The sequence below is a fragment of the Pelobates fuscus genome, chromosome 1, assembly GCF_036172605.1.
Source record: "Pelobates fuscus isolate aPelFus1 chromosome 1, aPelFus1.pri, whole genome shotgun sequence".
Taxonomy (NCBI): domain Eukaryota; kingdom Metazoa; phylum Chordata; class Amphibia; order Anura; family Pelobatidae; genus Pelobates; species Pelobates fuscus.
This window is the reverse complement of record NC_086317.1, coordinates 337,467,867-337,480,898: the sequence shown is the minus strand read 5'-3', so window position 1 is coordinate 337,480,898 and position 13,032 is coordinate 337,467,867. Positions and strand designations below refer to the sequence as shown.

The 13,032-nt window shown below is 39.4% G+C and overlaps 1 protein-coding gene across 2 annotated transcripts in view; it reads left to right on the top strand.

Moving 5' to 3' along the window:
- Positions 1-13,032, top strand: part of UBAC2 (UBA domain containing 2) — a 162,392-nt gene that overhangs the window by 94,030 nt on the left and 55,330 nt on the right. For both annotated transcript variants that reach the window (XM_063425460.1, XM_063425452.1), the window contains exons 6-7: positions 3,171-3,294; positions 3,999-4,046. In XM_063425460.1, coding sequence (XP_063281530.1) covers positions 3,171-3,294; positions 3,999-4,046 — 172 coding nt within the window. The remainder of the gene's footprint in view (positions 1-3,170; positions 3,295-3,998; positions 4,047-13,032) is intronic.

Sequence of the window (13,032 nt, the reverse complement as noted above, 5' to 3'; positions counted from 1 at the left end):
TGTATGTCTCTTACCTCCAGCCTCTTTCTGTGTCTCATTCTTACCCCCAGCCCCTTTATTTGTCTTATTCTACACCATAGTCCCTCTGTGTTATTCTTTTTCCCCTCAGTCCATTTTGTGTTTCCCTCCCCTCCAGATCCCAGTGTCTTTCCTCCCAAGCCACAGGCACACAGGCATCTTTTTTTCTGGCACACAGTCAACGTCATACATGTACACTGTCATACAAACACAGATATAATCATATAGACATACAGACACAGTCACATAGAGACATTACAGGCAGAGACATACACACATACAGACATACATGCATACAGTGACATACATACATACAGAGACATACCGTCATACATACAGGCATACAGAAACGTGCATACAAAGACATACATACATACTTACATACAGAGACATAAAGGCATACAGTTACATGCATGCATACATACATACAGAGACATACATACATACATGCATACAGAGACATACATGCATTCACACAGTCACAATTAAATATATATATATTTTTTTGTAAATATGAATTTTATTGAAAGGTTTTTTCTTTTGCTTTCAATTGCAATATAACAACTATTTGGACTCGCAGGTCCCATATGGCATATACATCTTTCAGGTTACATAACATGTGAGAATTATTGCTGGATAACATGGCTGCTCGTGGTTCATTGTTAGTTTATGTCAAGCCATTGTTTATTGGACTCGCAGGTCCTATTTCGTGTATACACTCATCTGTCACAATTAAATATTTACATCTGTTCAATCTGGTCCCTGGGGTGCACGCTGTCTGGCTCTGTGGAGTCCTGTCTTGCAGCCCAGCCTCATCACTTGGCGCCAGCCGCGATGTGTGGTACACAGGGATATGATGTCATTCGTTTCCCCGCCTCCTCCACACAGCTTGCGGCAGACACCAGTGTAGAAGGCTGGGCTCCGCAGGCGGAAAGCTCTGGGCTGCGCTCGGCCACGCTACAAGAAGTAACCGGCTGGAAGGGAGTGCAGTGCGCTTTCCTCCAGCCGGTCAGCCTGACATTGCGCCCCCAAGACTGGTGCGCCCTAAGGTGGCTGCCTGGGCCGCCTTATGGTGGTGCCGGCCCTGAGAGGACTATACTGGACGGACACGTCTTGTCTGATCTCTGTGCTGTAGTTCTATCTATTCACTTGTTTATATGTATTTGAAGCTCAATAAAATCAGGAATCCCAAGCACTTACTTAAGGCAACTTACCTGGCTTCATCATCTTGCATTTCAACGCTAACACAAATCATATTTGGCAGCACTAGGGAGAGACAACTCTAAGGCTTACCTGAGGGCATGGGTCGGAGAGAGGTGGACGATCTTTCCGCCTTATGTTCCTTAGGAGCCTGCCGTATTTGACTGTTGCCTTTGATTTATTATGTACCAAAATTTGTTTCATGTTGAAGTCTCAGCAGGCATCTGCAAAGGCAAGCACTATCACGCCAGTATATTCTGCAACATCATTATCCAGACATAGCAATAGGAGAATGTAACGTACCAGTGATCCTGAAACCTACACCGCTGACCTTCTCTAGGAGAGCATTTGGGGATGTAATTCCCTTCACCACCTCCTCTATGAAAACCTACACCTGGGGTGTATAAATAGGAAGGTACCTAGCCCTTGTCACCTACTATCCTGGTGCATGGTTTATGGTGGTTATCGGACCTTGCATGTCTATGTGGCATCCTGGGACTCTTGAGGCCTATCTAGGGATCTACAGGGACTTGCCTCACGACTGGGAATTGGTTGATAATCAATGTGAGCCTGGGGCTGTTCCAGCTTTCTCTGTTGTCCAGAAATTGCTGCTTACACTTGCCTGACCTACTGCTTCAAGTTTTGCTATATTTTATTTTTGAGGCAGATCTTTTGGCTTTTGATTCATGTTACCAAACCATATACAAGGCTAATAGGAAAGAATATATGCTACGCAGTCTGGCTTATATAAAGGTACATTTTATATAAACCAGACTGCACATTACCTTGCAATACTATCAACACCACAAAATCACTCTAATATATCGATAGATATTTGTCATTAATGAGGCCCTATGTGTTCCATAATGCTAACTTATCAGTAGTATGTAATTGCCTTAATATTCTTGTAATTTCTAATAAAAAACAACAACAAAAACATAAATAGCTGTTTTCTTTGTTATGGAGTTATTTTAACAGATTGTGTGAATCCTACTGTCTAATAATTCTATCTTTCATATGCATGTCTTGTGCACAATTATTGCTAATTCTCATGTGCCACCTTCTCAGCATGTCTTACTGATGTCTTATTTTCGTTACTGACACTTATGTTTATTTATTTATAAAATATTTTACCAGGAAAGATACATTAAGATTTCTCTGGTTTTCAAGTATGTCCTGGGTCCACAAATCATTGCATTGTTACAATTAGGGTACAATAAAATACAAAAACAATATTATATTATTATGTTTCTTGCATGCTTCTGACATTTTCATACAGCTGCTGACTCTATTGTTTGTGCCTGCATAGCAATAAAAAAATATATATTGTTGGTGGCAACAAAGAAAAAACACAGAGAAAAACAAAAACATAAAAAGCAATGTCTGGGGAGCAATTGTTTTTCTTTCTTTGTTTTTGTAATATAACGCATTATTGTTCCATGTCTTTTTTGAGTAACTGTTTTGTGATTTTTACATTTTTTTTTTTTAGTTATGGTTCATAATCACATATCATTTTTGTAAATTCACTCTTAAAGGGACACTGTAGGTACCCATACCATTTCAGCTAATTGAAGTAGTCTTGGTGCTGTGACCTTTTTGCACTTAGTGCTGCAATGTAAAACATTACAGTTCCAGAGAATTGCAATGTTTACTTTGCTGCCCTAAGTCTGCCCCCAGTGGCTGTCTGCCAGACAGCCACTGTGGGCGCTACCGGAATCCAAACAGACTTTTGGACTAAGCCAACACATGGCACATAAGCATTGTCTACAAATAAAAGCACTGTAGCCTACCCTCAGCTCAGTCATAGGTGCACTATGTAAACTGTGTCTAAAAACTGATTAGGCAGGCAAAACTTTTGTGGAAAGATAATTGTTCAGTTTCTTTTTGCATATGTTAGATGTCATTTTAGTTTTTCAGAAAGATACTTATACATTTTGTTTTTCTTAAAACAGCTTGTCTCCTGTCTTTGCCCTTTTTGTGCCATTTTACTGTTCAATTCCCAGAGTGCAACTGGCACATATCCTTGGTTTATTTCCCATCACTAACAAAACGTTGGTATACATCGTGGGACTCCAGGTACTTCATTTTCTTTTAATATTTTTTTTTAAGGTTTACAAAGTGTCATTGTCTTGTCCAGATTATGGCCTCGATTTAATATTTTTGAATAAGCTTTTCAAATTATTTATTATTTTGAGGTAAACTTTTTAAATGATGTAATATTTTTAAATAAACGTTTTAAATGATTGAATAGTTTCAAAAATATTTTAATGCTTTACTATATTGATATATATTTTGTAAAATATATATCCTTTGAGATTTAATATTTAATTTTTTTTTTTTTTTTAAATGTTCAAAAATACAGTATAAAATTATTTGACAATTGTATTCACAAATGTTACATTGAGGCCTATATTTGCTGTATTGTTTGGTGAAACAATGTAAAAGAAAGAATCTTGCAATGCAACATCTGCTTTCTATTAATGCACATGCACAATGTTATCCATTTAATAATGTAAAACTATTTATCTTTTTAAAATGTGTAAAGCAAATACATTTTAGAAGCTCAGTAATCATTTTATACTTGACTGAATTTAAATAAAACCAAACCGGTTTGCGTACATTTTGCATGCGTATTATAAATCTCTGGATATGGTCCGGGTTGCCTTATTTTTTTTTACTTTTTATGTAGTGGTTTTCCTGTAACCATATGCTTAAAGTATATGACCTTTGCTAAACATTTGATTCATTTTAACAATATTTGTTTAATTTCTGCCACACAGCTTTTGACTTCAAGTCCCTACATGTTGGTTGTTGCACTTAGTGGACTGGTAAGTGCATATTTGTAGCATGTTTTTGAAACAACAACCTTTAAAGAATATTGTACTAAAAATAATATAAATTAAAAAAATAAATAAATATATACACCATATTAATAAAATATATAGTATGTGTTATGCATAATACAGTTGTAAACGAGAAAGGGACATTTTAAAATTCTGAGGACTCTATAATTTCCACACAGATGTCTCTGTGTTTATCTACTTTCAGTTCTCTTGACTCGGTTCATAGGCAAACCGCTTGCATAACTATTTGTTTGAGTCATTATGCCTACCAAAACTAATATCAATGCGTCATCTCAGTCCATTGTATCTCTCTGGACATGCAGCACTTTTTTTCTTGTCACTCTATTTAGTTATTTACTAAAGTTTGAATTTTCAGGAATTCAAAGACAATTTACAAATTGCAGCGAGAATTGGCAACCTGAAAAATAGCTTACCATATTTTTCCCATTTTGCTATTATAATATACATTTTGAGATTCACTTTCAATTCCTAACAATTGTCACCTAAGTGAATAAATAGCCTTTGCAGTGTGTGTTTTCTTTTTTCTTTTTTTTTTCTTAAACGATCAATTCTTTATTTATTGCATGTGATGATTAGATGACATCAGCATGTGAATCTTACTGAAAAAATACTCATTTTAAATGTTTTATAGCTACTATGTTTTATATGACATTTCTTCTCGCACAAATTTCATCATATAGTAGCTAGAATAAATAGACAGACAGAAGTGAGAGTCAAACACTCAAAAGACTCAATTATTGGAGCCACGAGTATAACCAAACTGAAAAGGCTGCTGTGTTATTTGTCGCGTAAATAGTATAATAAAGAAAAACTCTGTTTAAAAGGACAGCCACGAAAAATGCAAAAGTGTCTAACTCTTAAGCAACTGGGCAGTGGGTGTGGTTAAGACAGGATTATGAAATACTGATGCAGAACTAAGTGGTTAGTCTGGTAAATTACCGTATGTATCATCAGTGAAAAGAAAAAAATAAGACTAGGAGCATTATTCAAAGAAAGAAAAACCCAAGTTATTTAATAAGACAAAGTACAAGATACAATTTTTTCACATTTATACAACGCAGTCCAGTCACCTAGTATACTTTCTACCTCTGGAGATAAACTGGACAACATCACAGGTGTCCGTAGAAGTAGTTCCATCTTTTACCATGTGTGAGAGATTATGCTGAATTTGACCAAAAATTTGATCTTCTGGACAAAAATCCCATTCTGTACTCTTGGTCAGAATCGCTTAGTACTACAGTAACAATATGCATTAGACTAGTGCCTGGCCTGGTTTCCCTTATGCAAGTAGCAGACCTGGTGGCCAAACCCTGGAAACCACACCAAGGGGATCAGCTTTACCCCAATCTTTTGGGGAAGGGTAGCGGGTACTTAGGGAGACCTAGCCTGAGCCCCTCCTGCAGGTGGCTAATGCATTAAAAAATAAAAATATGTATAAAAAACTAAAAAAGTTAGTTTAAATGTTTAACTTAGTGCACAGTTTAGCATATCTGCATGTAGAGGCTTATGGGATGAGGAGTTCCACTCATCATTTGATTACAGCCTTATAGTACACTGACATTCATACACACTGACATTCATACAGACATACATTCATTCATACAGACATACATTCATACATACATTGATACAGACATACTTACATACCAACATACATACAGACATATATACAGATATACTGACAGACAAGCATACATACTGATATACAGACAGGCATAATGACAGACAGACATGCATACTGACATACATACACACTGATATACATGCATACTGACAGATAGACATGCATACTGACATACAGACATACATACTGACAGACATACACACTGAGACACACTCACAGCTCATTTTCCAGCCACCCCCCTGTTTCTTACCTTTTCTTTGCAGGAGTGTAGCTGGGCTGACGGGAGTTGGCATGGCTCTCCCTCTTCAAGGCCTCCACACTGTCTCTTCTCCCACGCGGAGTTAGCTGGGAATAAGTGACCAGCTGTCACTTCCTCCCAGCAGCACCTGTGGTGCGGCTGTAATTTATTTTAAAGGGGCCCGGTCGCGCTACTACAGGGCCACATCGCTGACTAAGCCCCTGAAGATATAGGGCCCATTGGGTGGCCCTAAGTGTATAGGCCACCCGATGGGCCCCATCAGCGTGCAGTTTCGACGCTACACGTGAGACAACTGTCATGGTTGTCACCCCTGATTGTTTGTATGAAGTTGGCTGAGTGTGGGGCTTGTTTGTGTAATGTTCTCATTAAAAATGCTTTTACTCCCCTCTTGTTTACGTTTTGGCAGGCAGGGGGTATAATCTCGGGGGATCCAGTGGGGCTATGAAGTCTGGTGGTGCTGCTGACAGCATATTTGGTGGTCCAGTGGTGGACTGTGTGGTTTGCACATTCTCCAGGTGTAAACCATGTAGATGTGTTCCCAGCGCTCATGCACAAAGTCACTGTTGTATAGTTACCCAGCAGCAGGAGCAGCATTCTGACTCATTCATTGAGCGCCAGTGGAATTGCAAGGGACATTTAAAAAGCATGGATAGCTTTGTGTTAGCATAACTTAGAGTTGAGTTTCAATAACGAGCAGCAAACTATTTGAAATTATTAATGCAACAGGAAACGTTATCTTTTGGTCATCTGTCTAGTTATGCAGACCCTTCAATGTTTGTACTGGAAAAAAAAAAAAAAGGGCCAACTGTATAACGAACATGCAAATTAAAAATCCAGTTTTAGCATGTTACTGTCCTATGTGGAAAATTTCAGCCCGTGGCAGCGATCTGAAAAAGAAAATGTCTGATCTGATAGAAATAGGAAACTCATTGCAGATGCACCTCTAAAGCGTGTTGATTCGACCCCTTAATGGGATACTTTAAGTGCCAGGAATACAAAACTGTATTTCTAGGCATTATAGCTCCTTCTGCCATTCCCCTCCCTCCCCCTCCAGTCAGTTAATAAAGGGTTCAAATCCCTTTATTTACTTACCTTATCCCAGCGCTGATGTCCCTCGGTGCGGGTGCGTCTCCGCCTCCTCCTCCGTCCCGCAGTAAGCAGGCGCTAATTAGACCTTCACATAGGAAAGCATTTAAATAATGCTTTCCTATGGTGAAAAATCTGACAATGGATGTCATCATGCCAAGCATAAGTAAGTCAAGCGTCTTTTACCAGACCAAAGGTCCATTAGGATCCAGGAAGTGCCTCCAGCGGCTGTCTGGGTGGCAGCCACTAGAGGCAGTCTTAGCGCTGCAATGTAAACATTACAGCTTCTCTGGAACTGCAATGCTTAACATTGCAGCACTAAGTGCAAAAAGGACACTGCACCCAGATTACTTCAATAATCTGAAGTGGTCTGGGTGTGTATATTGTCCCTTTTAGTAGAAGAGAAAATATGATTACATACAAATCCCTATTTATGTTCCCTTCCCTCTAATTATTATTAGAGCGAAAATAATTCCATTGCAGTAATAAAAGAAATGCCCAAAAATCACATGTTCTGCACATTATAACATTTAAAAACTTTTTTTGTCAGTGGCTGGGTTTGGTTCCAGCCAAACTCAATACAGCTATAAACAAACCACATAATGCTTGTATGAGGTTTTCTGATCTTTAATATTACAAATACATTGATTTCAAATGTAATTTCAGCCAAATCCACCAGAAGTTAGGCCAGGTTTGACAAGTTCTGTCCTTGACAGCGTATTCGATCTACCTTTGCAACCTTCGATACATTTCAGGTTTACATGTGGGAGGAAGGGAAGGTAGGTTTCCTTTTTTACATTAAGAGACATTGGAGATTAATGTATCAGATGATCCAAAAGTTTGAGATGAGTTCTAAATTTAGATAGTGGCTAACAATTTGGAAAAACTTAAAGGAACACTATAGTGTTAAGAATACAAACCTGTATTCCCAATGCTATAATGCATCGCCAGTACGACTCCTACCATGAAGGTTTGAAAGGCGAATATGACTTATGTTTCAGCCCTCGCCTGGTCTTGCTGCTGGCCGCAGCAAGACCAGCCGAGGGCTGAAACATAAGTAATATCTCGTTGGCTGAGATCATCAAGTTCAGAAATCTCTGCCAATCCAATGATCCCCTATAGTTAAACATTTGGAGGCTAACGCGCATGTATGGAAAATTGCAGCACTGCATCAGTCAAATGTTGCTTCTAAAAAAGAAGTCCGAGTGCTTTCAGTTACTTTAAATGATTACAAAAAGTGATCGCTTGAATCATGAGATTATTGTATGATATATACTTGTTAATTTGTTCCTATTTTATTATATTTTTCTATGTATTCTGTAATTTGTAACAAAGTTAACCCTTCTTTTTTTTCCTCTAAGTTTTTAAGTACTATTTCATTCTTTGTTTTATGCCAAACATACTCCTCTCTCTGCCCCTACTATAGGTCTACACAACTTGTTATACAGGGGTTTTATTCTCTAAACGGTTAACTGTGATACATGGATAATTGAATGTACTAACTTTAGGCCAAACTAGCTGAGTCTGAACAATTTAGCAAATACAATTTCTAGTTCGCTCTTTAACATGTCAACCACATAGTCTCGATGCTTCAATCTCCATGGTTTCTGGACAGTAGAAAGGAAGTGGTATATTATGATTCATCTGTTGAAATCTTAAACTCAATAGTTACTATTTAACCCTTGCTATATGGATTTCCAGACTATTATAAATATCTAAAGTGTAATTATTTGACTTCAAATGAGAATTATAGAATGTGTGTGTATATATATATATATATATATATATATATATATGTAGAGATTGTAGCCGTATTAATCCAGAGATGTAGATGTAAAAAGCAGATAAAATTCGTATCTTGTAATACCTTTTTTATTGGACTAACATCATTTTTTAATGACAAGCTTTCGGGAAAACCTCCCCTTGTCAAGTCTGAAGCATTTCTGAGCAAGACGACACATAGAATTCAAAGTTGAGTTGTGATACAGGGGTTAAAGCGACATGAGTGTAGATAAGACACAGGTTTGATAGAACATAGACACCATTTCTGCAGAGGGTCATAAATATCTTATGTGAAGATCACAGAGTGAGTGGGGAGAGAGAGAGAAAAAAACAAGCGAACAGTGCAGAAGATGGTGCTAGAAGGGGGGAGTATTAATATAAAAAATGCATGAATTCCCATCCAAGAGTTACAGGATATGCATGAAGGCCTATTTCCAGCATACACAGACACACGTACACACTCACACTCATGTACATATACATAAACACAAGTAGTGCATATGTACAAGTATACACAAGAACATGCACACACAAGTACATATATAGTCATATATACACCTATTCACATATATATATATACACATGTATGCATATATATATATATATACTTTATACATACACACACAAATACATACATGTATACGCATACACATAAATACATGAACACACACACACATATATATATATATAATATTGTCCAATGCTTGCACTCCTGTAGAATTGTAGCTATAGCCCGATGCTTGTCAGCAGAATTTATAGAGATCAAATGTAGAAAAAGCACTCCAAGGACTTCTTTCAATGTTGAAAATAAATAACTTAACTTTATTCGGCAACTGCCATGAAAAATCAACGTTTCAGTCCTGTGTCAGGACTTTCGTCAGGATAACAGTGCATTGTGATTGTTACAGAATATATAGCAAAGTTACACAGTTCTAATCAAATTAAAATCAAATTTCAGTACATAAGGATCAGCTGGTACTTACCCCTCAGCCTGTGTACCGATCTCCCTGGGCGCCAGAAAATCGCGGGCAAAATTGATTCCGTATCATGTATGCAGCAGCTGTCCAGATTGCTGCTGTGTGCGCTCTGTGCGTCGGCCGTTACCATGGTGACCGGCCGGGACGCAAGACAGCGTTAGTTTACATATTGTCTTGGCAACCTGCCGATCGTGAACCGATCGGTTTGCAGGGCAGTTCTGTACACAGGAGGCAGGGGTAAAGGCATATTCAAATGGCAAAGCAGCTACCAGTGGTATAAGCATACAGTTACACAACAGTATGATTACTGAGCAAGGTCTTGGTGATATGTATATACAACTGCCTAACAGTGTGGCAATAAGACAAGGCAAATTAGTTACCAGTGGTGTAAAAATAGAGATGCACTAAAGCATAATAATTTAGCAAGATATTAGTGGCAAGAAAATAAAGATATCTAGCAGTGTGGCAATAAGGCGAGTCCGGTCGGCCCACACTCAGTATACACACTCTATATAACATACTGCTTAATGGTATATACATTATAATATATCAGTCCACATAAAGTCACCAAGTACATCCAGATAAGTGATGTGGGGTATTAGGCCTAACAGTGTGACAATAAGGCAAGGCAAATTAGCTACCAGTGGTATAAGCAGAAAGATACACTACAGCCTGTTTATTTAGCAAGGTATTAGTCAGAATATAGAACTACCTAACAGTGTGGCAATGCGGCAAGACTGGTCGGCCCACACTCAGTATACACACTCTGTATATCATACTGCTAATGGTATATACATTATAGCATAATAGTCCACATAAAGACACCAAATACATCCAGATAAGTGATATGGGGTATTAGGCCCTATGGTAGGAATGGGTACTGGTTTTAAGGTGTCCAGAGCTAATCCTCCACGGCCCAGCTAAGGGGACACTATGTGTCCAGCCTGTTGGCTTAGGACTCTAGGCATGGGTGAGAGGGCGTAGAATAATCCCAGGGGTCATTTTTTGCAATTTGGTTTAGCACTGGTGGGTAGGGCAAAATTAGTATCTACACGACTATTTACACAAAGTCTGTTGCAGACCAGTATCACCACAGTGTCCAATCATAAGAAGATGCCCAACGTATACTTCTCATTGAGGCCCTTGGGTTGGACCGTGTCCAGCGTACGGATCCAATGGAGTTCTCTTTGTAATAAAAGTTTTTTCCGGTCGCCGCCTCTCAGTGGCTGTGGGATGTGGTCTATCGCTGTGAACTTCATAGAGGGCAGGGGATGGCTCTTTTCCCAAAAGTGCTTGGCCACTGGTAGTTCCGAACCCTTGTCCCTGTATGCTATGCGGATACTTGATCGATGATTGCGCATCCTCTCTCTCAGTGGAAGGTCCGTTTTGCCCACATAGGCTAGTCCACAAGGGCAGACTAATTTATACACCACATGATCACTGGTACAGGTCAGTCTATGTCTGATGGTGTATTTTCTGCCCGTATGTGGGTGGGTGAAGGTTTTGCACGGAATCATGTGGCTACAAGTTACGCATCCAAGGCATCTGTAACATCCCAGGTTTGAGTGGGTGGTCGGTTGGTTGTAGCAATGTGTGGGGTCCGTCTTGACCAACAAATCCCTTAGGTTCTTACCCCTACGGTAGCACATCATTGGTGGCTGTCGGAATTGGCTCGGTAAGCTGGTGTCATTTGTCATCATACGCCAGTTACGGTTGGTGGATTCCCTGATGTGGTTAGAGATTGTTGTATATGTTATGGGAAATGTTAGTCTTCCCACCTTGGAGTTCTGTGTTGGAGCTACTTCAAGGCTTTTCTTCAAGGCTTGCTGTAGTATAACAGGGCTGTATCCCCGAGCCAAGAATTTGTCCCACATTTCCTTAAGTTGGTGTTGCCTGTTGGTTTCATTAGAGTTATTCCTGATTACTCTCAAAAATTGGGACTGTGGGAGGGAGTTCTTTAAGTGTCTTGGATGGTAGCTGTCTGCATGCAGGATAGTGTTTCTGTCGGTTGGCTTGCTATACAATGTGAATGCTATTTTGTTATTCTCTTTGTACAGTCGTATATCAAGAAAGTCTATTGTTTGTTCATTCGTCGTCATGGTGAGGCGGACCGGTGTGTCGGTTCCGTTGACGTATTCCAGCAGTTGCTCAGGGGTAGAGCCACCTTTTTTCCAAATCATGATGATATCGTCTATGAAACGTTTGCAGAACAATATATTCTCTTGAAATGGGGTGAGTATGTATTGCTGCTCAAAGATGTACATAAAACTGTTAGCATACATAGGCGCCATGGCCGCTCCCATTGACGTTCCTGCTATTTGTTGATACCATGTCTGTTCAAACCTGAAGTAATTCTGGTTCAACACCAAGTGTAGTAACTCCAAGGTGTACTCTACTGGTGGTCCAAGGTACAGAGGTGATGACGTTAATATTTGCCTCATTGCATCTATGCCCATGTCATGTGGAATAACAGTATACAGACTCCTGACATCGCAGGTAATAAACGTAGTCCCTTCTTCTAAGTTGTCCAATCGTCGCAACTCTGTTAGTAGGCTCGGTGTGTCTTTGATGCACGTTTTTAATTCTTCAACTGGTTTCTTGAATAGAAAGTCTAGCCACTTGGCTATGGGTTCCAGGACCCCTCCAATTGCTGAGACTATAGGTCTGCCTGGGGGTAAAGTTGGATGTTTATGTATTTTAGGCAACGTGTAAATCACTGGTGTCCTGGGTTTCGTTTGTAGGAGATATTTGTACAAATCTTCTGAGATGTAGGCCGCCTCCAGTCCTCGTTGTAGGGTTTGTTGGACCTTGTGCATGATTGCCTGTGTGGGGTCAGCCGTGAGCTTGGAGTAGGTAGTGGTGTCTTGTAGCTGGTTCAGAATTTCTTGTCTGTAATCACTGTAGTTCAACAAGACTATCCCGCCTCCCTTATCTGCTGGGCGAATTACAAGGTTCGGGTCTCTGGCCAATGAGGTGATGATTTGGCGTTCCTCCTTGGTGATATTTGATCTTGGTTTCTTGGGCTTAGTGAGATGGTCCTGTGTCTCCTGGTTCAGTGACCTCAAAAACGTTTTTATGGTTGGTTGATTAGGGAGTGGGTCCCATGTGCTCTTTGGTTTAAATTGGTTTGTCAGTATGCTCTGTGCCACTCGTTTTGAAGAAGTCCTTCAATCTTAGTGATCTCGCAAATCTGTAATTCTCAATTTCTTGGGTTAGTGGGAC